Raw genomic sequence first — 27,675 nt, forward strand, 5'->3', positions numbered from 1 at the left:
CTTGAGTAGAGAGTGTTATATTAATAAATACATATTTTTATATAACTACTGTGTGGTTCTCCTTTCATTTAGTCATTCAGGGGGTGATATTCTGGTAAAACAAGCTGCTTTACATTCCTTCAAGGTTAAGCCTGAAGGCTGCTCTCACAGCTACCACAAGGATAGCTTTCTAAAGGTTATCTTTGACCTCATACATCATAAGGGTGCCCACTTTAATTAGTGGACAGCATATACCAGGCCACCTTCTGACAGCCACCCAGGGATTGCAGCAGCCAGGACAGAAGAGGCCGCAAGATTCAGCAGCCCTCCAGCATCAAGAGGGGGGATCACAAGAATACACCCCCCAGTCTTCCCTACACTCGCCGGCTGCCCTGTCAGGCCATATGACTTACCTGGGATTAGTGTGAACTTGGCGCTTGGCACTGCTTATTTGACTCTTAACGTCAGAAGGAGACTTTACTGCATGTTGATTAGCATGGCCCACACCTGAAAGTCGCCTCCATTAATGAACAGAGAATAACTAACCCCATTAGAAGGGAAGGGGCACTTTGAGACACCACCCAGGATGACTGTGTGACAACCATAACAGACTGTGAATATTATTTAGTGAGCTGTGTATATACATTGTGTGCTTACATTAAATACAAGTTTTGCCACAAAAGCAAATATTTGACTGGACAATGAGTTTATTGGGGCTACTGTTCGTACTTTGAGTCTGGGGACTGTGTATGCCTTGCACCTGCCTTCCCCCTGAAAAATCTTGGACTACTTGAAAAGGCTACCACTGAGAGTCAGGTGCTGAAAGGTTAATACTTGGCGGAGTTGCTCAGGACCCATAGTAGGTCTTTTCCTGGCACAGCAGGAGTAAAAGGCCACAACCCCCATGCTTGGGCCCAAAAACACTTGATTGCCGCGTGACCTGCACAAAAAGCAGCAACCATGCTTTCGACCATTATGGCATCTCTCGGACTCCTCTGAAGACAACCTCACTCAAACATTGAGTGGCAGTAGGCGTTGTCTTATCACATACCCACTGTATTAATAATAGATTTGCCAAGGTAGAGCATGAGACAAGATAATCTCCCAACTCCTCCTTTCGTAGTGAACATTAGGGGAAAGGACACCCAGGGTACAGTCACTGCTCCAGCTTTGCTGCAGCTACTCTAGTTATGTATTTCCCCACCTCTATATTAATTAACCTTCTCTTCTCATACTGGTTTACAGTGGAATCATAATTGCCACTGTAATGAATTGGCTCAACTTTTGGAAGCCATAGCAGTCATACACATTATTGTACTTTCTTCCATGTGGGAACAGGATGCATCTGCAAAAACTGGTTTGAAAATCCGAAGGAAAAAACTAAAAACACACAACCATGACTTTCCCTCGAAAAAAGATAACCGCTTCTCTTTGATGCATCGCTATACGTTCTTTATAAGGCTCTAACAGCAGCGCCAGAAACTCATTTCATGCTGACTGGATCGGATTGGAAACCAAAGCAGAAATCTAGTAGATGGCAGCCATCTTGCTGTCATTGCCATCATTGCCATATTCCTTATGACATAATAAACGATGGTAAAATTAGACCACTGCTACGCACAGTTCGATTATCTGTAGTACTTCTGTTATCCCAAACCTACTGAAGCCGCTACAACCCAGTATTACAAGAGAACTGACATATTAAGTACAGTTTCTTAGAAAACATTTTCAGTAAAAACACAATAAAAATTCAAGTTGTATTTTTTTTAAAGTTACTTTGGAATTACTCTGTAAATAACTTGCAAAAGTTGAATAGTTTCATTTTACAAATACATACCTCCGAATCAGAAACAACATCGACATCGTTTCCAACGGAGTCAATGAAATCATACGCCATTCCAAAGCTGCAAGAGATGAATGTACATTGTAAAATTGCAGCTAGAGAATTTAATGTGCATTGACCAAAACTCCTTGAAACCATAAGTTGAACATACAGAATGTCATTAACATAAGCACACTCCAGATGGATACATGGAAAGCAAAAGTACGTATATCAGTGTACACTCGGATACAGTGAACAACCCAGACATCATACTTTACATTGCATGGGAAGGAGGAAGAGAGGGATATGTTAATTCGGACATTCAAATCTCTTCTTAAAAGGAGGTTAAACAGCACAGCCTCAGAGTGAAAGAACGAATCTTTGCATCGCTATATTAAAAAGACTAGTGTTCCAACTAAGTTCAGAGGGGGCACAGGTAACCCCCAGTAAAACAAGCAATGGCAAAGCCAAAAGGTTTCACCTATGCAAGATCTATTGGCTTTGTCAATGTTTTTTTTTTAAATGTCGCACAGCAGAACAAACTGCAGGGCTACATAGCTTAAAGTAAAAAAATAGAAAAGAAGCAACTTTACAAGGCCAGACCGTATCATGGTACTTTTTTTTTTTTACTTTAAGCTATACATGTACAAACATTTAAAAATTGTTATTTCCCCTAGATTTAATATGTAGTTTATATGCTAGCTGGAACACTGAACATGGAGAGGCTTTGGCGTTACGGCTGACTTTGGAGTTGGGGAACCAGGTGCGAGTCTTACCGCCGGCTCAACCCCCTGTGATTCTGGGCAAATCACTTAATGTCCCTGTAAGATTTTATGTGTCCTTGTGTAATATAACTGGTGCTGGTTTCCTGTCCAGGGAGGAGCTGGCATGGAAGTTCGGGCTGGACTGTTTCCATGAGGCAGAGGATCAAGACTGATTTGCATATGGGTGGGTCTAAACTGGGGTGGCATGGTGATCAAAAGAATGATGGATTTAACCCAAAACTTTTGACGGGATGAATGTTTGATTTGGTCTGCATTCCGTCCATCATCTGTGTATCTTTTGCTTTCTCGCCCTAAGTGCGCCACGTATGCCCAGATGTGGGTCCCGGGCTCACTGTGCCACTGGATTCAAGCTAGCCTGGCTGATATGGGGTGATGCCCCAAAATCGGACCCAGGATGCTAGTTTCTTGTCCAGGGAAAACCTGGCTTGGCATTTCGAGCTGGACTGTTCCTATGAGGCACAGGGTCAAGACTGATTTGCATACGGCTATGTCTAAACTGGGGTGGCATGGTGAGTAAAAGAATGATCGATTTAACCCAGATCTTTTGACTGGGGGTGAATGTTTGATGTGCTCTGCATTACATACATCATCTGTGTGTCTTTTACTTTCTCGCCCTAAGTGCCCCACCTAAATGGCAGCCATCTGGACGGGAGAAAAGAGGGTCCAATGGACCCCCCACCCAGAGACATCCCCTTGCAGGCAGATGCAGTCACTCACTGCCGCCACCTACAAGGGGATCTCCACCTGCACAAGAAACACGGAGCAGCTTTTAAACTGCTGCTCTGTATTTCTCATGAATGAACTGCCCCCTTGGAGGCGCGAGTTTGCGGCTGCCCTGAGGGCAGAGCATTGTAAATGATAGGACATTTTTCCTGTTTGCACTTGGCGCACCTGCGTCGTGGCCCAAACAGGAAAAGTGCATCCAATCTATAATCAGGCCCCTGGTGGCTAAAGCCTGCCGCTAACAGCAAAATGCTGCAACTCCATCACAAATGGCCCTTTTGGGCCCTAGAAATCCAGCTTTGTGGTTTTCCTTCATGGTGGAAGCTGCCCAGAGGACCACCCCAGCTGCTGAGATTACACATCCTTTACCATGCTAAGGGAGTATGAATTAGCCCAAGCAATGGCCAGTGCCCCAGGATAATTGCCACTGTGGGAGGAGTGGAATGTGCCTGGTGCCCCCAACCTTTCTAGTTTTATAACCTCAAGGAGATTGCAGAGGACATGGCTCAGAAGCATAGTGCTTCCGCTGAATTAAACATCTGTTTCTCCTGGGATCGGACATCATCCCTGGGGAGTTGTAGAGCATAACCACGCTCTTCCTTGAAAAGCTCACAGGGATGGCCCGAGCCCCAGGAGTGATGTCAGGTACCTCTCCTCTCTCTTTGTCTGGGGGTTGGGGGGAGTGGGAGGGCAGAGTAACCCCCATGGTACCCATGGTGGAAACCACAGGCGGCAGCCAGCTCCCTTGCCGCACAGGAAGAACTGTATCAGGCATGGGGAGCTTACTGGACTGCAAGTGTTGTGGGGCTCTCGCATGGCCCACAACATCCCTAGTGTGGAAACTGACGATGCAAACTTTTATTTGCAAAGAAAAATGCTTTGTTTATTAATAATGTGCATACTCTATGTTTAAATGGCACATCTACTAAGCATAAAGATTTGTAGTTGGCAATCATACTTAACAATAAACCTGTAAGTGAAGTAAATAAGTGCAGATTTAAGTTATTTATTTATTTATTTATTTATGCGACTTTTAAAGCGCGCAAATACCCGTAGGTGTCTCGGCGCTATAGATCAAAAGTAGTCAGACAGAAAATAGTTAAACAGAAAGGGCAGTTTACTGAGTGAAAAGCCACGTTTTCAGCTGTCTCCTGAAGGTCATGAGGGTGGGGCTGATTTTGATGTAAGTGGGGAGAGAATTCCAAAGTTTAGCTGTGGCTATTACAAAGCATCTGTCTCCCCAGTTAACTCTTCGGGTGCGAGGAATGTTAACACAATGATGGGAAGAGGAGCGCAAGGTTCTGGGGTTGTTTTTAGGTTTAAAGGCCTCTCTGAGAAAAGCAGGACCTATGTTATTGATTGCTTTGTATGCTATACAGAGGGACTTAAATCTGGTGCGGTTTTTGATGGAAAGCCAATGAAGGTTTTGCAAGTGGGAGGAGATAGATTGAAATTTGGGAATCTTGAGAAGGACTCTGGCTGCCGCATTCTGCACTAGCTGAAGTTTATTAGTAATTTTGGCCTGTGCATTCAAAAAAAGAGCATTACAGTAATCTATACGTGAGAAAATCAAGGAGGTGATGAGTGTTTTTGCATGAGAACTGGGGATATAAGGTAGTAGCTTTTTTATTTTCCGTAACGTAAAAAATGAAGAGGACACCACATTGTTAGCATGATGGGTAAATAGCAATTTATCATCAAATATTACCCCTAAGTTCCTCACCTTGGTGACCGGGGTGGGGGGAGGACCTAGCTTGTCAGGCCACCAGACGGGAGACCAGATGGGTTCCAGTTTACCAAAGACCATTATCTCTGTCTTGGAGGAATTCAACTTTAAGCAATTGGCAGCCATCCAGTCGCTTATTGCTAACATGCCTGATTGAAAGTTGGCGGCCACATCAGCACCATCTTGATGGATAGATAAGACGAGCTGTGTGTCGTCAGCCTAGGTTGTAAGGCTGATATTGTGGGCTTTGATTACCCTCGCCAAGTCCGACACGTATATATTAAACAATGTCGGACTTAGCGAGGATCCTTGAGGAACGCCGCATGGGAGTGAGAAAGTAGGCGAACAAAATTGACCCAGTTTGACTGTTAGGGATCGATTCTCAAGGAATGAAGAGATGAGATTTTTTGCCTTGTGAGTAATCCCCAAGGCAGAGACACGGTCGACCAAGGTGGTATGGTCGACCGTGTCGAAGGCTGCGGACAAGTCCAATAATATCAGGACCGCCGCTCCCCCTTTGTCCATAGTAGACCTAATCTCATCAGCTGCTTTAATGAGTGCTGTTTCTGTGCCATGTGCCTGTCTGAAACCAAATTGTGTGTCATCTAAAAGATCGTTGGTTTCAATGAAGTTAGAGAGTTGCGTGTTCATAAGACTCTCAAATATCTTAGACGGAAAGGGTAGGCAGGCAATGGGCCTGTAGCTAGCTGGATCTCCCGGGTCTAGGTTAGGCTTTTTAAGAAGTGGGCGTATGACTGCTTGTTTCCATACTGAGGGGTATATTCCTGTACTGAACATGGTGTTACAGATGTTGGCAATTGCTGGTGTAATAATGTGTGCGATCGAATTAAGGATAGAAGGTGGACATGGGTCAGTGGGGGAGCCGGATTTGATTTTGGTTATGAGGTGTTGGATACACTCTTGGGAGGTTTCTTGAAAATGAGAAAATGTGACTGAGGTGTTTGAAGGGTCAGGTGAAGATATTGATGCCCCAGAGTGAGTGGAAGGGGAAAAAGTGCTAAAGATTGACATAACCTTGTCTGTAAAAAACTTGGCAAGCGAGTCACAGAGTTGTTGGGATGTGTCCTCCGGGGGTGCCGGGGGATTGGAGAGCTGGTTCACTACCTGGAACAATTGTTTGGTGGAGTTTTGTGCAGAGTTAATTTGTGACACAAAATAGTTAGTCTTCTGAGTGAAGATTATTTGTTTATAATTGGTCAAGGCTGATTTATAAATTAATTTGTCGGATGGATAGTAATGCTTGCGCCATCTCCTTTCTAGGTTTCGGCAGTGTTGTTTTTGCCTACGGAGATCCTCCGAGAACCAAGGTGCTGATGGGGTGTGACGATTTCTATTGGAAGTTTTGAGGGGGGCGAAAGTATTGCATGCCTGGGTGAGGTGTGTAAGATAGTTATTGGATGCTATGTCAGGATCAGAGTAGGTGTTTTGCAGTGATTCCGTTAACATTGTGGAAAATTCAGGGATGTTAAGATTTTTCCAGTTCCTTGATGTGAAATGGGGTGGTGGTTTAATTGGTACTATAGTCATAGGACCCTAAATGTCAATACCATGTTAACTGATAATAATGCATTAACTCTAAAGGCCTGTTTTCATGTTTAATCATTGTTTGCACAACATGTTTTTCTGTATTTACTGTAGATGTTGTAATTTTCCAGAAGCATTTCGTTAGTTCGCGACTAGGAACTTGTTTTGTATTAGACAACTGAGATTCTCACCGGGGTGAGAAGAGGCAACAGGCAGATGCGTCATGAGAAGAACAGTCTGGAACACAGAATGCAAACTATAACTTTTAAAGGTCTAATATCTAATGTCTATTTATTGTACAAGTCTGAGAAAATGGGGAGTTTGCCTAGTCCCAGGAATTTGCTGAAATTCTATTGGAGAATGTATAAGAAAGAAAATAATGTTGCAACATAGAATATTGTGTGTTTTTATTAGTGCATGTTCCTAGAGCGGAAGCAGGATTCCTTCCCTGACACCGATTGGAGACTCACTCATGAGTTTTGGATAATTTTCATCATTGGAGGTTGCTATACTCTTCATTTGATTATCTGCTGATTTTGAGCTGAGAATATTTTACAGCTTATTATGGAAAGACTTTATGCCTATGTATTTTTTCTATAATCAGAACTCCTTACTGGGTATCTGAATGGACACCTTTTCTCTCATTATTCCAATTTTACTTAGATTAAAGAATTACCTTTATGAACCATGCTTGTTGTATTACTACAATATAAACTGTCGTTATAACTAATATCATATTCTACTTTATAATCAAATATCGATTGTGGATTATATTAACTTTTAATGTCGACATCTAAAGACTAATATTTAAACAATAACAATCTAAATTAATTGTAAGTAAAACCCTTTAACTCACCTTAATTCTCTTAATTGACTGTACTAGAAGTCTTTAATAATTGTTTGCAATGTATCCATGTAGATGATCGCTCTTTGCCGATCAACAAAGGTCGATAGGACCAGTGATGGAGGTTATTTATTGATTACACCAGAAGATTGAGATACAGAAAACCCCGCTCCCTCACTACCCCAGTTGAGAATTAGGCATCCAGGGGAAAAAGAAAAGATCTCTGCACTGACGAGTGCTCAAAAACACAAAATATGCTTTCCCATAGCGGCTGAAGAGAGATTTCCTTAGGAAAGGTGTGCCCTATAAGGCCGCATCTTAAAATCTGCATGTATGGCTTGCGGTGCTCCTTCATAGCAGGGGCACCGCAGAAACCTTACTAGTGTGATTGGGGTACTGACCAGGAGCAGCGGTGGTTTCCCCATTAGGTCAAGGAGCATCACCATTGCGTTTCTAAAAGCACCCCAACATAGGTCTCCTAGGCGAAAGGAGAGGTAATGTACATAATCTCTTTGTCTTTTTTTAAGCATTCCTAGAGCTCAAAGTTTAGGTCTTAGGGGTCCACGTTACATGACCCGTGCTATTGGTTCTAGGGGTTGCTTTGCTATTGGATATAAAGGTAGAAAAAAACACTTTTACCCTTCACAATATTGAACGTTGACATCCTTATTAACAATAACAGTATCTCAGAATTCAGCTTTTTACTATTGTGTAAACACCTAGACAAAGCCTGTATGTAGGTTTGAACTTTATTGACTGTATCCAGTATGTAGTGTTAGGTACTGCGGGTGGGTTTAGGGTCCAGGGCTTGCTAGTGCACAAACCATTAGAGGAGCCTTCAGCAGAGGGTACATTTAGGAGGAGCTCTCTTCTGTGGACATCTCTTTAGTGTGCGCCCCTGTTGGGTGTGACGCCCTTTAAAGGGTCTCGCCATAGGCATCTTGACCTGCTTTGTTTGTATATATCTGTGATTTTGGGTGCAGTATTTAGTAATAGTAACTACGTTTTGTTTTTATATGAAAAAGCATCAACAACAGCAATTTATTTAAAGTTGTGTTGCTGAGTGCTGTGACTCTAGCCCCTCTACTGACTAAACCTAGGACTGCTCTGCCTTGCAACCCTGAGAGTCAAGTGCTAAAAAAGGATTGCCTAGCTCTGAGTGAAGGGCTCCACAGTACAGCATCCCAGGGCAAACGCCCCCTTTTGTCAAATTTGAAGACAAGTCCATCCTGGCGGCCTGGGACCATGTAATCCGGATTCATGACAATCAGGAATTACAATTGATCAAGTAAATATGGCTAAAAGGAATACCAATTTAGGAAGGAATCAGAGACTGAAGAGAAGCCACGCTCATGATGCATAACATTAAGAACTCTAAATGCAGAAGATTTAATGGCAAAACTCTTACATTTCCATGATGGGAGCACATGTGCATTAGAGTGAAGCAAAGCAAACTATTTTTGGACCATTGTGGTCAACAGAGACTTTATTGTGCTGACCATCAATATCTCTCCCAACAATTCTCTCCAATACGATACGCAGGTTAATAAGAGAAAGGTAGACATTAAGACTTTCTTCTCGTTCATCAACAGCTAATACTGCTGTTATTTTGAGAAGACTAGAGTTAAAAATTCTAACAAAAGCGCAAGGACCTAAAAGACCCATGGACGATTTCACAGAAAAGGATAAAGAACATGCAAGTGCTCCCTGAACAGTGGTACATAGAAGTAAGCATCCAAGGGATCTAGTACAGAGCATCAATAGCTCATGCACATTTTTTTACAAAGGGCCTTATTCTCGCCCAGATATCGACTGCAGGACTGAGGTAGAATTATCCCAATGATATACAATAATACAATGATCACCAATAGAACCAGGGATTACTATGAACGCTTGCAGGTGACAGACCAGGAACAAAAGAGTGGTTATATGCAACCTAAGCAATTTAGGCAATTTCCTCAGAGTATGTGTACCTTTTCGCTGGCTGACTTGAACATCAATATTGCTTGTCCAAATTCATATCACACAATCTTCCCTGCAAATAGCCTATTTTCTACAATTGTTTACAGTCAAAGGTGATAGTGTTACAATGATATATACCAGGTCTCTCATGTGGGTCAACCATCCACAGATTCACCAGTCTCTAAAAGACAGAAGACAAGTAACAGAACATAGCATAGAACATTATAGTCTCCATCAGTCTTTGTCACCTGCTACTAACCAAGCCATAATCATGATGCCACGTGACATTACTGATAACTTTAAAAAAGGTGGTTTGCGACACTCTTTTATAGAAGTGTTTGCTACTATTTAGTACCTTGAAAACGGTTTGGTCTTACTGCAGCCTTGTATGTTTGGTCCGAGATTTGCACTTTCACGTAACCAGTTGGCTGGTGGCAACTTTAAATCAGTCTTTTCTTGAAGACGAGCAAATGCTGTAGCAGGCGGTGCAGTGGAGTACTTCACCACAGCAGTACTCTTCACTTCATTACCTCCAAGAAACAACATGGATTCCTGGTATGTAGAGAACAAAAGAAAAGTTATTTTTAAGTACATAAACATTCACTGTGAATAAAACTGAAAATTTGTAATTAAAACTAATACTTTCTGCTGAAGTGCAATGTTCACCAATATAGTATGGTGCTTTTGTGTGAATATTTTAACAAATCTATCTTTAGAGAAATCTGAAAGAACAGTTCCAGCGGTGGATAGAGATGTAAGCCTGTAGACTGGAAAGAAAGAACACAGTCCTCCAGCTGAAAAGTCAAACCCTTAGATCATGTTAGTTAGAGTTGCAGGCACAATTTGATGATCTACAGCCCATTAAAAGTCTAATATAATCCAGCATCTAGACAAGGTGTAAATTACATTCAGGATTGCTGCCTCAGTTATCCTGTGAGGTGTGAAAGTAGACCGCTAGTCATCTTGTCACTCACCTAAAGAACACTGTTCTACATTAAGTTTATTATGGCTATCGATATTCTTGTTTTAACTATCTTGGTGGAGAATAGTATTTGAGACATTAGAGAAATTGAGTAGACAGTGGTTTGTAGGGAAGACCTCTTTTTCAGTGCTGGTCTTCAAAGTTTTAATGTCAATTGGTAAAAGAAGTCAAAAAAGGCGTTGCTGAGACTGATTATAGATGCTAATTGATTGAAGCCTTTCAACACAAGTTGAATATAATTTGACCATTGGGTTCTGTAGAACTTCTATTGTGGTATAAACAAAAAGGGGAGAGCGAGGGCTCGTATGGATGCAACCCAGGGACTTAAGAGGCAGGACTAAGCTATTACTGCTCCATCCCTCGTCCTCCAGCAGAGAAGCATAGAGACCCCCTATCAGTCTGCAGATAGGTGGAAGTGGGAATTGCCTGAGATCGGAAATGGTAGAGGTGTGGCTCCAGGAAAGAGGTCGTACTTCTACACTGCAGAGCGCACTTGGCAGCCCAGTGAAGGAGGGAGAATGAGGAGCCAGACAGGCCAGAGTTGTGAAACCATGAGGTTCAAGTACACTGCAAACACAACACATACGGTGTGCACACAGCCCGTGGCCACAACTTACACCCCAGGTAGAGATCGAAATCACAACATGAAAAGGATCCCAGAGAGCAGCCCCAGCATCCCAGAGCAGGAAGACTGAGTCTCTAGGTGGATAAGCAATGCACACATCAGAGAAGCTGGAGGTAAATTGTTGGTATTTATTGTATTAAAAATTACAAAAAGTTCTTTACAGAATTAATTATGTGAAAAATGAAGGTGCATTTTTTAATTAAAGAAGGTTATTAAACTATTTATCATAACATATGTTTTATTTATATTTTTTATAATTACTTCATATGCATTTTTAAAAAGGTCAAAATAAATGTGTTTAGTTTTACCTAATTTGTTATGAAGTTCTATTTTAAGTCCCTACCTCCATTATTTTCTTGAGGGGGATGTTACAGTACCAGGAGTTGGCCATCTGTGATGCTGCACTTAAGCTGCCTTTGTGGCTGTAGTACCTCTAGACTTGTGAATTTGACCCCCACCCCCGCCCAGCACCAGGGGATGGAGACACGCAAGTCTACACTTTGTAGTACATTTAAATTCGGTAATGGTAAACAAAGAAAAGTTGTACATTTATTACACAGTGTAAAATTACATTTACCCTCGGAAATGGTGAACAACCAAAAGCTGTAAATGTACTACTAAGTATAAGATAAACTTTACACATGTAGATTTACTCACATATAAATTTACCCTTGTGAATTGGCCACATAATAGTCAACATAAACTTCCGAGTGAAAGCAACACATTAATCAATATTTATGCCCTAACTAACATCAAAAACATTTCTTGTCAGGAGCCAAACAGGATAAGCAAATGGTAGCCGAATTTTAGGAGGAGACATAAATATCGTATGAAGCCATGAACTCGACAGGTAAGTGCACGCTTCACCACACACTACAGCTACGTCTAAGCACCTGAAGAAGTTGATTTCTGATCAAGGGCGAACTGACTCTTGCTGTTATCTACACCCAAGCGAAAGAGATTATAATTTTCTACTCCTCAGTCCACAGGACATATAGTCAAACTGACTATAACTTTATCTCGAAGAAGCTTCAGGGTAGGCAGTAGGGGCACAGATGTCAGGAGGGATCATTTTAGATCATTCTGCGACAAAAACGGATCAAACCCGGGTCAATGGGAGTCCCCTAGCATGGGCTCCCATTGATCTTGGTTTGACCGGTTCCTGTTGTGGGCACTAGGCTCAGCCACACAAGTGGTGCAGCGTTTTTATCAACACAAGTGTGGTAACACTGGATGGTAGGATTTTTGTGGATTCCTGCAGATTCCAGAGGTTTTTATCACAGAAATGTAAGGAAAATTAGTGATTTTAGGTAAAGTTTGAGGTGTGCAGTGCATTGTGGGTATGAGACCCTTATGGGATCCATGCAAAGTAACCCATCTTGGAATCCTCTTGTTGTCTACTTTTCAAATATGGCTGTGGTGCATATGTTTGCATGGGTGGCACCACCGCAAGGCTCCAATTAACACAGCTATCCATATTGTGTATCTATAAAAGTAGAGCTTTAGGGCCTTTTGTGTTGTGGCCCCTTATCTCACCCACTTAAGAGGGGGGACATGTGGGAACTCAGGGTAGTAGGACATTTGTGGCTCCCAGTAGATTCCAAAAGTTTCAGTCACAGAAATGTGAGGAAAATGAGTGTGTGTTTTGTTTTTTACTAAAGTTGGGTGTTTGCAAGGGCTTCCGAGTAAAATTACCTAGTGAGATCCCCACAAGTCACCCCACCCTGGAATCCTTCAGGTGTCTAGTTTTCAAAAATATTCGGGTTTGCTAGGTGTTCCTGGGTGCCAGAGGAACTATGGCCCAAAACTCACAGCTACCCACAATGCAAAAAAAGGGTCAATTTTTCAGTGAAAAAATGTGCTGTGTCCATGTTGCGTTTTGGACCATTTCTGTTGCGGCCACTAGGCTTAAACACACAAGTGAGGTAACAATTTTATCATAAGACATGTGGGAGGATAGAATATTATTATTACCAATTTGATTTTGCTTCATTTGTGCCTTCCAAATCTAAGCCAGTGTATAATAAAGAAGATATTTTGAAAAATACCCTCTAAATAATACTAGTGTGGGGACCCACAAATTCAGAGATGTACAAATAACCACTGCTCTTGAACTCCATATCTTATGTCCATTTCAGAAATACATAAGTTTCCTTGATACCCATTTTCACTCTACATACGTCACCATATTAATTAGTCAATACTAGGTAAACAAAGAAAAAGCACAAGTTAATTACCTTCGGTAACGATATATCTGTAAGAAACAGTAGTTTGTGTTAGATTCCTTACCTTAGAATATCCCCAGGCGTCCGACTGGATCCGCAAAGTTTTGCGTAGCAGTACCCCTGCGCGTCGGTAGTCGTCGTCTGCGGCTCCACGTCCGTCGTCGTCGCCAGGATGACGGAGTACTTACACGCCGCCCTCGCACGCGGACGTCAGTTCTTGTACATAGCTTTCCGCGCCAGGAACGCAGAGCCATGACAGAGACCGACAATGGTGCCATGAAACTAGGGCCCTGAAAGGGATGTCCTTAACCCTAGATATCGGTTCGCAGAACGGGCAGGATGGGTGGGGCGGTAAGGAATCTAAAACTAACTACTGTTTCTTACTGATATATCGTTACCGAAGGTAAGTAACTAGTGCATCTGAAAGAAACAGGTTAGTGTTAGATTCCTTACCTTAGAATAGATACCCCAGCAATACCAACCCCGGTAGTGGGTCTGCGAACCAAGATCACACCAGAAAGCCCTGGAGAACGGAACGGACAAAAAAGCCATCTCTCCGAACTTGGCTGTCCAGGCAGTAGTGTCTAGCAAACGTGTGCAGCGAGGCCCACGTAGCTGCCTGACAGATGTCCTACAAGGGGACTCACCGACCCAGGGCAGTAGTAGCCGGCGTGGCACGAGTGGAATTGGCCAAGGAGAAACAGAACTTGATGCACAACACGACCCACCGAGAGATGGTCTGTTTGTGCACCGCCCGTCCCTTCTTTGCGCCCACGTAACTAACAAAGAGCTGGTCATCCACCCAGAACTGGCGTGTGCAATCAAGCTAGAAGGAGAGCGCACATTTTGGGTCCAGACGGTGGAGACTCTCTTCCTCTTTTGAAGAATGCGGAAAGAAAGTGGGCAAGGTGATGAACTGCCCGATGTGAAAGGCCGTAACCACCTTGGGCAGGAAAGAAGGACGCGTTCTTAAAACAACTTTGTCTGGATGGACAGAAAGGAAAGGAGGTTTAGAAGATATAGCCTGGAGCTCACTCACTCTCCTGGCAGAGGTGATGGCAACCAGAAATGCAGTCTTAAGAGTCAGAAGACGAAGAGGGCAATTGTGAAGTGGCTCGAAGGGAGTACACATCAGATAGGTTAGAACAAGGTTCAAGTCCCACTGAGGCATCACGAAAGGAACAGGAGGAAACATGTGAGTGATGCCCTTCAAGAATCTATTTACAACAGGGGACTTGAAAAGAGAAGGCTGATCAGGAAGCCTCAAGACGGCAGAAATGGCAAAGAGGTAGCCCTTAAGAGTGCCCAGAACAGAGCCCTGCTGGGCAAGAAAGAGAAGAGGCGAACCTCTGAAAGGGGGGGCAGAAAGAGGATCCACAATTTTTGTTGTGCACCATGCCACACATTTGTTCCACCTGCAGGGGTATACCGATTTTGTGGAGGGACGCCTGGCTGCCAGAATCGCATCACAGACTTCAGGAGGCAAGTCAAATGGCCTCAACTGCCGCCGCTCAATCTCCACGCATGGAGGTGGAGGCGGACAGGTTCGGGTGGAGGACCGTCCCCTGCTGCTGCGACAGAAGGTCCTTCTGAAGAGGCAGACGAATCGGGGGAAATCGACCGACATGCTGAGTAGCTCGGGATACCCGTATCTTCGTGCCCAGTCTGGAGCCACAAGGATGACTTGGGCCCGGTCGTGCTTGATCTTCTTCAGCACTCTGGGTAGAAGTTGTATAGGCGGAAAGGCGTACAATAAGCCGCAGCTTCACTTGCGACGAAAAGCGTCTCCGAGCGAGTGCCGCCTTGGAAATTCCAACGCGCAGAACTGATGACATTGTGCATTCTCTTAGGTGGCGAATCGATCTATCAAAGGCTCTCCCCACTGCTGAAAGAGGCCTTGCGCCACGTCAGAGTTCAGACGCCATTCGTGATCCATCATGCACCGGCGGCTAAGTTTGTCCGCCCTGGCGTTCAGGGAACCTGCCAGGTGTTGAACCAGCCATGTCCAGAGGTGCAGAGCCTCCTGACAAAGGGTCCACGACCCCACCCCGCCTTGCTTGTTGCAGTACCACATGGCGGTGGTGTTGTCCGTGAACACCTGCACTACACTTCCCCGGACAGAGGGAAGGAATGCCTTCAGTGCAAGCCTGATCGCCCGCAGCTCTAGAAGGTTGATGTGGAGCCGGGTCTCCGCCGGAGACCAGAGGCCTCTGATCTCCCTCTCTCCCATGTGGCCCCCCCATCCCAGGAGGGACGCATCCGTCCCCACTACGTGCTCCGGTTGGGGTAGGGAGAGAGATCTGCTCGTGACCCAATCGCTGTTCGTGAGCCACCACTGCAACTGCCTTGCAGTGCCCTCCGAGATCTGGACGTGGTCGGACAGATTGCCCTGATGCTGTGCCCACTGAAACTTCAGGTCCCACTGCAGAGCCCCCATCCGCCACCTGGCGTGATGCACCAGAAGGATGCAGGAGGCCATCAGCCCCAGGAGCCGCAGCGTCAATCTGACCGAGACTCGGGATAAAGGCTGAAAAATCTGAATCAGAGCCTGAATATCCAGAACCCGCTGTTCGGGGGGATAAACAAGAAATTGCGCAGAGTTTAGAACCGCTCCGATGAAAAGGAGCTTATGAGAGGCACAGGTGTGACTTCGGCACGTTGATGGAGAACCCCAGCGAGTGCAGAAGCTCAGCCGTAGTCTGGAGGTGGGAGACGACTGTCTGGGGCGAGCACGCCTTCAAAAACCAATCGCCGAAACCCCTAATCTGAGCAGATGAGCTACGACCACCGCCATCACTTTCGTGAACACCCGTGGGGCACTGGCAAGGCCGAAGGGGCGCACGGTAAACTGAAAGTGCTCATGGCCTACCATGAACTGCAGGTAACGCCGGTGGGCCGGCAGGACGGGGATGTGGAAATATGCGTCCTGCAAGTCCAACGCTACAATCCAGTCTTCTGGGTCCAGGTCAGCTAGGACCTGATCCAAAGTCAGCATCTTGAACTTCTCCTTCTCCGGAGGAAGCCGTTGACGCTCTGTCGGTCCAAGATAGGGTGTAGGCCTCCTTTGCCCTTCTTGCGTACCAGAAAGTAGTGGGAATAGCAACCAAGTCTTACTTCTGGCCCAGGAACGCACTTGACGGCCCCCTTGGCCAAGAGGGCCGTAACTTCCTCCTGGAGAAGTCGCAAATGATCCCCCGACATGCGGTGGTACTGCAGTGGCATGGCTGGAGGGGTTGCCTCGAAGGGGAGGGAGTAGCTCCTTCGGACGATTTGCAGCACCCACCTGTCCGATGTGATGGCGAACCCTGCCCCCCACTGGAGTCGCCCAAGGACTTGAAACGCTCCAGCGCGCCACTGTCCGCCTTGTCACCAAAGAGGCGACGGCCATCAAAGGGCATGTCCATAAGGGAAGCTTGGACATCGCCTGAAAAATTTGCGGACCTCAGCCAGACGTGGCGGCAAACCGCCACCGTCGTTGCAATCGCCCTGCCTAGTGAGTCCGTGGTATCCAGTCCACACCAAATGGAATAGCGTGCTGCATCCCTTCTCTCTGCAAGGGCTTGAATAAGCTTTGCCTGGACCTTCGCCGGGCATTGCGGCAGCACTTCCGCAACCGTATCCCACAGAGAGTGGGAGTAACGGCCCAAAAGGCAGGCAGTGTTGACAGACCCCAACCCCAAACTCAGTGAGGAGAACAGTTTCTTGCCGAACTGGTCGTACCTTTTGGATTCCCGATCCGGAGAGGCAGTCGGAAATGCGGTCTGGGAGGTTGAGGCCTGGATCATCAGGCTCTCCGGGGTGGGGTGAATGTACAGGAAACTGGGGTCGCCCGGAGCCAGGCGGTGGCGTCGGGCCACGTTCCGATCTACAGGGAGGCCTGTAGAGGGCTTGGATCAGGTGCCCAACAGAACATCAGAGAGGGCTTCGTTGAACGGTAGGAGAGGCTCTGAGGAGCTTGCCTGCGGTTTGAGCGCTTCAGTGAGGAGGTTAGTCCTGTCGGCGGCGACTGGGAGCTCAAGAGCCAAGGCCAAGGACTTGACTGCCCTAGTCAACACCATGCTGTAAGCAGCCCCCTCCTCCGTAACCACATTCGTCTGCCCAGTCCTGGCGTAACTGGCACTGCAGTGCCAGAGGGTCCGCAGACCCCTCCCAATCCCCCTCGTCATCCATCTCCTGAAAGTCAGGAATAAATGATGGAGCCGGATAGTCGGTGAAGGGTTCACCAATCGGCGAAGACAGCGCCAGCCAGCGCCGGTCCGACTCCGGATCCGGACTGGGGTGGGGATCGGGGAAGACTGCGTCCGGGGACTGCGTCAGGGGAGACACTCTTGGTGACGGAGCCGACTGAGGGGTCGTAAGGTCGACAGGCATCGTCACGGATCCAGGCCTGGATCCTGAGGGGCCCTGCGGCGCTGGGACCGGAGTCATCAACAGCGCCGGAGCCGCCGGCCCGCTTGGGCCCCCAGATGAACCCGAAGGCGCCTCGGCGGGACCCGACTGAGGGAAGCGTGACCTCATGGCCATGAGGAAGGCGCTGATCTCCTCCGGCGTTGCATTGAGCCCAGGGACCGGAGGGTGTGGAGCTGGACACAGTGCTTGCGGAGCCGCGTGGGCGGTGTCGCCCGAACCCCCGGACGCATTTGGGGGAGGGGGGGCGAGGGGGGCGGAAATCAGAAGAGCGATTTCACTTCTTTGACTTCTTGTGCCTCGACTTACCCGAGGACTTGGAGCCCGACGAGTGGTATAGACTCGCCGAGCTGTGATGACTGTGGCCCCGCGACTGGTCCCTCGACCTCCTCCTGGACCGGGACCTAGAGCGGAACGGGGCCGACTGCCAGAGCTCGAGTTGCTTACGGTACTGCTCCCGCCTATCCTTCGACGTCAAGGCCCGGCAGTCGGGGCACGACTTGTCATCGTGGTCAGCCTGAGGCAGTAAAGGCACCGACGGTGGGGGTCGGTCCCCGACATCAAGCGGTCATAGTCATCGCAGGGTTTGAACCCGGGCATCCCTATCGGCACCGGAGTCGAGGATCGACTCGAGAAGTTAGCCAAAAATTGACTAGGAGTACTGCTCTTCCCGGATCTGCGCTTGCTGGCGCGGAAAAAAGAAGAACTGACGTCAGCGCGCGAGGGCGGCGTATAAGTACTCTGACGACGTCATCCCGGCGACCACGACGCCAGATGCGGAGCCGCAGACGATGCCTACCGATGCGCAGGGGTACTGCTACACAAAACTTTCCGGATCCAGTCTGACGCCTGGGGATATTCTAAGGTAAGGAATCTAACACTAACCTGTTTCTTTCAGATACATTGTACAGTGCAGCTCAGTCGTTGGCTCTGGGTAGCTTGTGTCCTTGGAGAACCTATAAACCCTATATATCCCCTCAACCATAGGTCTCTAGAAAACGCAATGGTACATTGCTTTTGTAAATCACCCATTGTGACAAAAAGTTACAGATGAAAATGTTGTTACGAATGGCTGCTTTTTTCCTACTAATTTTCATTCTTTCTTTATTTCAACACTTATGGGCTCATTACAATGGCAGTCGGCCATCGAAGCGGAATTTAAGACCTGCCGACAAGGAGTCAAAAGCCATATTTCAAACATCCATGCAAAGCGGAATTTAAGACCTGCCGACAAGGAGTCAAAAGCCATATTTCAAACATCCATGCACCGGTTGCCAAGCACCATGTGGTGTCTGGCACATGGTGGATGAATGTTTGGGGGCACCACATGTGCCCCCCTGGCTACTTAGCAGTCGCCCACAGGGTACAGGTGCCATACTGGAGGCCCCTAAAGTCCCTTTCCGACAGCCTTTTCATGGAGGTGGGACCACCATGAAAAGGATGTGGGCAATGGACATTGTAATCCGGATGGTGGTGCCTGAGCAGGCCCCACCTCTATTCTAGATTACGATTCAGGCTACCACCCCAGTGGGATCAATAAACCTCTGGCGGAGGCAGCAGTCCATCCTCCGAGATTAAAGGGTCTGACTGCCTGCTCCTAATGTGGCAGTCAGCCCGAAGGGCTGTCTACCGGTGGGCCCGCCACAGATGGCCAGACGGTAGGGGTTCCCACCCAACATCTAAATAAACCCCCTTAGTTCCTTTGGGAAAACCTCGAAGGATCTACACGTCCCCTTGCTAAATTCATAATGGTCTATTTTTCAGAAATATTTAGCTTTCCTGGATCACCCAATGGTTTTCTCACTGGTTTCCACCTGAAAGTAGGTGGAAAGCACAAAAATGGGCTACCTCTTTGAAAAATGCTAAAACTGAGGTAAACCAACATTGGTAAATGCATTAGGTTTAGTCTTTGGGATTAATAATAAGTTAAGTGGTGTGGGAGCAGTGTATGAGTACCAGAAGAATGATAGGAGTGCTTTTTTGTGTTTTAAAAGTAATGTTCAAAATAGAAAAATAGGATCAAACAAATACGTTGAAAATATGCATAGTTAGACGGCGATCCGTTCCGTATAAGGCTCAATAAGAACTTCACAAGGGAGGTCGAAGTTGTGAACTGACAGTGTCAACACTGTACGAGTGGTCATATATGCAGTGCACATGAAGTAGCTGAAATAACAATGGTAGCGTATATACCGAAGATATACCTGTGAAGTTAAGGCAAGTTGAAAAGTCAGGTTGAGTCACGGCGGGCGGCAAATACCCAGAAATATTTAAAGACAGGGAAGGACTGAACAGCCGCTAAGATGCAGTGAGCATGGGTGACATCTTAGAGAGGTGGACTGAGTATCTAAAAAGGTCAAGGCGAACCGGCAGCAATACAGAAAAACCTATGTCAAATGCAATTAGGTCATATAATGAAAAGAAAGGAGTGGCCCTGTTATTTAACAAATCAAAAAGGGTACAAAAAAGGGTACAAAACAAAGGGGAAACATCTCAACAAAATTATATTGGTCGGGCAGTGGTATAAAATGGTATGAAATACCATGTGATCTTATTGGAACGCACTAATGTACTACTCCCTGGAACTCAGCCCTGCACAACCAGCAGCCAGTTTACAAAGGCTATGAACACCGTGCACTCAAGCACACTCAAGAATAGTTTAGCCTCCCGATTTCTAATTAGCTCAACTGTGGTCTGACTCCAAGATGGTGGCAGTCTCACATAGTTCAAGACTGGGATGTGTGGAGATGATTGTTAAGTGGTGCATGGGAAGAGGCAATTGGGCAGTTAAGAGAGTTTAACATCCTTTGGAGACAGTACAGATGCTAAAAGGACAGTGTCAGATGAAATGGGCAGAAACATTTAATAAATATTCAAGACTTCATATTAGGAACTCAATAGAAAAACTGGGCTAAAAACTACTGGCCATCCCTAACATCACAGACAGGGGCAGACCTGGCAAATTTATCTGAACTATACATTTCATGGTTGGGATGGATCAGTGTTATTAAAATGAATATGCTAGCATGACTATTATACAATTCCTAGGTACTGCCTAGTACGAGCCAAGTGCTAGAATTGAAAGATTATCATTTCTTTTACCTGGGCAGAAAAGATATGGAGGCTCCCTAAAAATACACTGATGGCCCCATGAGAGCAAGGAGGCCAGATGTGCTACGATATAGTGAAATATGACTGCGTAGTGGTCAGTACATAATCAGAGAAACATTGGTTTTACATTAGGAGGGCCCCAGAAGGTAGATTTTTGCAAAATGATGTAAAAAATACAACTCACTAGTTTCCAGATTACTGATACGCAAAAGAAATCTTTAGGTCATGCGTGGATAGGGACAAGAGTCCTCAAGTAAAATGTGAGAGCACTGACCACCTATTGGACTGAAGGACTCTTGTCCCTGTACACGCATGACCTAAAGATTCCTTTCGCGGATCAATAATCTGGGAACTACTTAGGCAGGGCATACAATGTTTGGAACCACTCCAAGATGGCGCCCATAACTGGTACCAAAATATGGAGTCCTTGTATTGACTAATCCCATACCAGGTTTGCGCTCCAGCTTTCCATAATACGCCCGCCCCACTGGGGTTAAGAACCCTGCTCGATCAGGTGTGCGCTACCTTCCATGATAACAGGACGTGGGGAGGGTCCTGTACCCTGAGGAGTGCTAATTGTAGTAAGTATTCTCATGATCTCCTCCTGGTGTCCACCACAATTGTCCTCCACACCCATGTGCGTAGTTACTGGGCTTGGACCGCCTCCCCCCCCTCTCCGTTTCTGGCACTCCAACCCTAGCCCCAAGAAGTTTAAATCTATGTGGAAAGAAATTTATATCTTTTCCCACAAAAAACCGAATACTGAGTCAAAATGTTGCAAATGTCCTGAAGAAGGTGTCAAGATCTAGAAAGCACCGAAACGCTGCGTCGACTGTTTTGTTCACTTTTGACTGAATATATATTCACTGCTTCACCACCGCTGGTGGTTTTTAAATCAAATGTTTTTATTATGTTTTAGAATGTAACCCAGGCTGGGAGGTGATAAATAAATTTCATGATGATTTTTTAAATCGACAAAAACTGCCCTACTGAGTATATTTTCACTTTGAAATAACGTTGTGTCTATGTCCACTTTGCCTTGCTTGTATATGTCTTATTGGTTAAAAAGATAGGGATAATTACTCTTCCACCTATCTCTGACCCCGTTTAGCAATTTTTGCTCAGCCATTCTAGCCTGCCACGGTTTAAACAGGGACTTTTACTTGTTTTGCTGATGTCAATATCCCCCTCCCTGTCATATACTACAGGGGTACCTCCTTTTTTCTAATACTTGTTTTTATGACCGCAAATACATGTTTTCTCACCCAAATGCTTAACACTATTGTTTTTAGAGCATCTTGCAACGTTCTCCTACCACCGTATACCACAGCCTTGATATTCCAAGCTGCCTCGGTTATCTAATTGTGTTAATGTTTGTTTTCCCTCCAGGTGTAAGGTGTATCCAGAAGGTACCTTGTATATCTATCTATGTTAGACTACATCACGAGTCCAAATTTTAAGGTATGGCACTTCACAAACACACATTTATACCATCCCTAGTTGAGTAGACAAGGATCCCTGGGTCCTGACGAAATGCCAAGTTCCCTTGGACTATAAGAAGCATGAAACATGTTGACCCCCTTCACTGCACATGCACCAATTTGAGCTTGAGAGGTTGTAATACCCCCTATCTAGCCACGACTTTACAGTTCTTGTTTTTACCATAGCATAGGAAGCCAGCCGATAAAAGGTATCCTGTAGGATCCCCATAGTTTTTTTTAGCTTGCACTAACGCGTTCCCACCTCTACTCATATTACTCTTTACAAATAAGCCCCTCCACCCCTTAAACTGCACATCAGCAAAAAGAAATGACCTTCGGCAAAGAGCCCCTCACGGGGTGCGATGGGCATTGCAGCGCCGGCCCAACGAGGAGCTGCCCGATGAGGAGGCATGAAGCCTTCCAGGGTGTATGAGGGCCCTTGCTCTTTAAAGGAGCAATCCCCCTTTTATCCTTCATTTTTCTGGTACCTGATTCACTACCTCATTATGCCCCCTTTGGTATCCCCATCCCTGCGTCCCGTAGGAACTGCATACCCTTGTTCTCGCCGTTTAGAAAGAAAGTCATTAGCAGGAGAAAGAGGATATTGATGGAACTTGTAGGGGTTTTATATTCCCCGTCATGGACCATCGAGGCACCCGTTTGTTAATTTTTTTTACATAAAACAATGTCTCTAACAAAATGTATCCAACCCAGGGCAGAAGCTTCCGTGGGGCACAGTAAAGTTAAATGCCAGTGTGAAACTACTGACAACGGCAGGCGCATCTCAGCAGACAAACTTCTAATTCACTAAAGCAGAGAAAACCCGTGCACCCTTCCAAATCCAACCTCAAGCACAAGCAAGGTTTTCAGTTTCAGCTTTTGGCGAGGTGGGAGGAGTTGTACATTGATGGAGATTTCATTTCTTATGGTTAGGTAGGTTGTTGTTGTATGGGAAACATTCTGATGATTTAAAAAACATTTCAGCAATGTAGCTAGTCCATCAATGGATGAATGGGCATTTGAAGACACTAATCCGTAGAATGTCATGAGCAATTTAAAACGTTTTTTCAGTACAGTTTTCACAAGCGCAATTTTTATTATTCGATTCCCTCAGTGATTTCATTCTTTTGTGCATGCAGCCTCCCCATCCTCTCACGAGGTTATTTGGGAGTGTTATTGAGATAGTTATAATCCAGGTTTGTCGTTTGTGGCTGGTTATGATAAAACCAGTTTTATGGAAGCTAGTTTGGTTAATTACAGGTATGTGTCCTGGGCTACTGGATGACAGGAAGAGAAGTAGTATTGGGAATTGTTGCCTGTGCTTTTGGAATTAACAGTATATAAAACATTAAAGCTGTCAAATTCTCCATATGGCTTGACCTAATTGGTTGCGATGATAAGTATCCATATAAATAAGAAGTTGATTCATCAGTTTAAGGAGTAATATGAGAGGTTTTGATTTGGTCACTATTTATTTTGTATGACTAAGAAAACCGTTATACAATTTTTTCCACATCAATAAAACAATCCTTTTTACAAAGGTTAATCATCATTATCACATATCAAAAAAACTGGAGTACATTAATTCATTCATTATGTAACCTACCACTAAACTGTGGTCCGCCATGCATGATTTGCATTAACTATGCCATAGAACAAGCATTTGCAATGCAATAGGTCTCGCATTAGGAAAGTTTGAGCTTGGTATTGTAAATGACACATTTTTATTTATGTTTTCTTTTTCAAAATAGCGAAATTAATAGCTTTGACATTTACAATGCCAATAATTATAACTTTAGCAAATGTGACACCTATAGCATTTGTAATGCAATATGTGTTGTATTTACGTGACTTACATGTATTTTTTTTATTACAAATAACAATGGCTTTCAATTTTTTTCAATAATTAAATAAAAGTTATTGTACTTTACAATGGCAATAGCTTAAACTTTTGTAAATAACTTTTGTGAAGATTATGTTCAGTATATTTTATTGTTACGAAAATCCAAGAACAGAAGTGAAATATTAACATCTTTTTGTTACATATTTGAACCAGTTGCTGTTGAATGGTTGATGCTGTGGTGGCGCTGAGTGATGTTGTGATGGTGAATGAGTGATGCGTTGGCGTTCAGTGATGCTGTGGTAGAGCATAGTGATGTTATGGTGCCCCTGAGTGATGCTGTGGTGGTGCTGAGTGATGCTGTATGCTATGCTATGTTTTGTTTTGCTATCCTATGTTTTGTTTTGTTATGCTATGCTAGGTTTTGCTATCCTATGCTTTGATTTGTTATGCTATGCTATGCTGTGTTTTGTTTTGTTATGCTGTGTTTTGTTACATTTTGTTATGCAATGCAGTGTTTTGCTATGCTATGTTTTGTTATGCTATGTTTTGTTGTGTTTTATTATGCTATGCTTTGTTTTGCTATGCTATGTTTTGTTATGCTATGCTATGCTATGTTGTGTTGTGTTTGGTATGCTATGCTTTGTTTTGCTATGCAATGTTTTGTTATACTATGTTGTGTTGTGTTTGGTATGCTATGCTATGTTTTGCTATGCTATTATATGTTTTGTTTTGCTATGCTATTATATGTTTTGTTTTGCTTGCTATGTTTTATTGTGTTTTGCTATGTTATATTATGGTATGTGTTGTTGTGTTTTGTTATGCTATGTTTTGTTTTGCTATCCATTCTTTGTTTTGTTATGCTATGCTATGTTTAGTTGTGTTTTGTTATGCTATGCTATGCTTTGTTGTGTTTTGCTATGCTTTGTTGTGTTTTGCTATGCTATGTTTTTCTATCCTATGCTTTTTTTGTTATGCTGTGTTTTGTTATGCTATGCTATGTTTTGTTATGCTATGCTGGTGACAGTGGGTGAGGGTGAGGGCGTGTGAGGGTGTGCGAGAGTGAGGGTGTGTGAGGGTTGTGAGGGTGAGAGGGTGTTGGAGGGTTGTGAGAGTGAGGGGTGTGAGGGTGAGGGGATGTGTGAGGGTGAGGAGGGTGATGGGTGAGAGGGTGGGTGAGAGGGTGTGTGAGGGGGTGTGTGAGGGGGTGTGTGAGGGGGTGAGTGAGGGTGAGGGGGTGTGAGGGTGAGGGGGTGTGAGGGTGAGGGGGTGTGAGGGTGAGTGGGTGTGAGGGTGAGGGGGTGTGAGGGTGAGAGGGTGTGAGGGTGAGAGGGTGAGAGGGTGTGAGGGTGTGAGGGTGCACTTTTAGTAAGACGTATTGGAAACCATAGAATGGCAGAGAAAAGGCAGCGCTGGGAGGGGGGCTAAATGATTCAGAAAAGGGGGTGGTGATGAACAGAGTGTCTGAATTAAGCCGACCACTCTTACCCAGTCCAAAGATCAGGGCTTGATCCATCACCGTTTTTTAGCTCACTGCACCATCCCAGCTCAGAACCTGGCTATATGCAAATTAGGGAGGGGGGCTAGGCAACCATGCCAGTATTCCGATTCACGAGCAGATGGTCCTGTTTATGAACTGCGGAGCACGTGAAGTGGCTGGTGGCAAATGGAATCAGAGCGCCCAGGGCCGCTTTGATGTTCTTGTCTTGTCTTGCTTTGTGGGAGGGGTAGGGGGAGCAAATTCATGTGCATGCGCCTGGCTCACATGAACTGTACACAATCCGCAGCTGGGTAGAAGCTTTTCGGAACGCTTACTTTGAATCTCACCTACCATCCCTACGGGATGGAATAGACGAGACCTAAAAAGTGTTACAACAATGTCCCACTCAGATTCTTCCCCTTCTCGAGCCCAGTTCATTATACAAGATATGGTATTTATATTGCATTTATAAAGCACAGACATGCACTTGTAAGCATCTTAGCACTAACAAACACAAAATAGCAACAGGACAATAACATGAATACCATATTGTTACTAAAATGGAAAAGACCGATTTTAAGGCATCTCTGAATTCCTGGCAGATGATTAAAGGTCCAGCTACAGAGAAAGCCCTGATGCAGAGCGTATCTCTTTTTGTTTTAGGGACATGTAGAAGAAACAGTTCTTAAGTTCTTAAAGAGTGCTGGGTGAAACACCATTTAAAGTGTATGGTGTGGGCATGTTGATACCATGGTGCACAAGACACGTCGACCTGAACAAAACCAGTTTAAGTCAACATGGAGCCAATATGATGAAGCCAGAGCAGGTAAAGTGTGAATACGGCTAACACCGATCCAGGCAGCATTGTGGTCATAATGCAATCCAGAAGACAACTCAGGAAAGTCTGGTGCAATAATTCATAATCACATTCAAGGGCAGACAAGAGAGATGGTATTCTTTTTAATAACAATTTACAAAATGATCTAAACATGGGCTGTCTACAGCACTAACTTAAGGCGCTATGCTTAGTTATGCATTCTAATGCTTAGGTTTTTCATGCAAACAACTGCTGTACATGCCCACCAAATGACTGAAGGCAAAAAGAATGTTGCCAGAATGAGGTGCTCATGTGTGGTATTTTTGTAATCATTTAACTTCAGCTCGTGGCTCATCCAGCTTTCTACAACAAAGAGACATATAAGGTGTAAATAGACAAAATCTAGATTTGTAGTAACGTTCAGCGCTATATGTGTATCGTTGGCATAAGTGAAAATCATGTAGCCCTGGGATTGAAATAGGCCAAGTGAACAAAGGAAAAGACAAAAAGTAAATGGGACGGTAAGCATAGAAGAGAAAGGTGGTAGGTTACTTGTTGAGTTCTGAAGGCCCTGAACATCGAGGTCCCCAAAACCTGCTTCTCAATGTTATGTTATGTTATGTTATGTTATGTTATGTTATGTTATATTTGTCTTGTATAGCGCACGGCTACTCAGAGAGTGTCCCCGGCAGACCTGTACCAAAACATAACAAAGAAAAATAGCAGAGAATAAGAGGCCATGAACAAAAGTCAAGACTCATATCTAAAGAGTAAAAAGCCAGGTTTTCAGGCCATTCCTAAAAGCCAACAAATTGGAGGTGCTGTGCAATGTCACTGGTAAAGTATTCCAAAGCTGCGGTGCCAGCAATCTGAAGGACCGACCCCCTGTACGCGCCCTTTTTATACGAGGGACCACGGTGAGAAACAGACTCAGATCTCAGGGAACGGGCAGGGCGATAAAAAGCTAGCCTCTTTTGGAGATATTTTGCTCCCGAAGCGTGTAGGGCCTTATGGGCCAAGGTCAAGGCCTTAAAAACTATCCGCTTCCGGATGGGCAGCCAATGCAGTGACTGCAGGAGACCCGAGGTTCTAGCTCGGCCGGATAGTCCAAAAATGGCCCGTGCTGCCGAATTCTGGACCACCTGCAGCCGTTGCAGAAGATACTCCGGCAAGCCGAGATAAAGGACATTCGAATAGTCTATTCTCGAGCCAATTATAGCCTGAACCGTGATCTTCCTATGATCCTCCGGGAGCAGAGGAAGAAACATGCGGAGCATCCTGAGGAGGCCAAAGCAAGTGCCAGCGAGGCCCAGAATCTGGG

At 45.0% G+C, this 27,675-nt stretch overlaps 1 protein-coding gene across 4 annotated transcripts in view; it reads right to left on the bottom strand.

Annotated features, from left to right (window-relative positions):
• The window catches only part of EDRF1 (erythroid differentiation regulatory factor 1), a 346,290-nt gene that overhangs the window by 291,380 nt on the left and 27,235 nt on the right, over positions 1 to 27,675 (bottom strand). For all 4 annotated transcript variants that reach the window (XM_086922577.1, XM_086922576.1, XM_086922575.1 and 1 more), the window contains exons 2-3: positions 9,742 to 9,938; positions 1,817 to 1,883 (exon numbers count right to left, since the gene is read on the bottom strand). In XM_086922577.1, the coding sequence (XP_086778703.1) occupies positions 1,817 to 1,883; positions 9,742 to 9,938 (264 nt within the window). The remainder of the gene's footprint in view (positions 1 to 1,816; positions 1,884 to 9,741; positions 9,939 to 27,675) is intronic.

This window comes from Lissotriton vulgaris, chromosome 5 (genome assembly GCF_964263255.1).
Source record: "Lissotriton vulgaris chromosome 5, aLisVul1.2, whole genome shotgun sequence".
Taxonomy (NCBI): Eukaryota; Metazoa; Chordata; class Amphibia; order Caudata; family Salamandridae; genus Lissotriton; species Lissotriton vulgaris.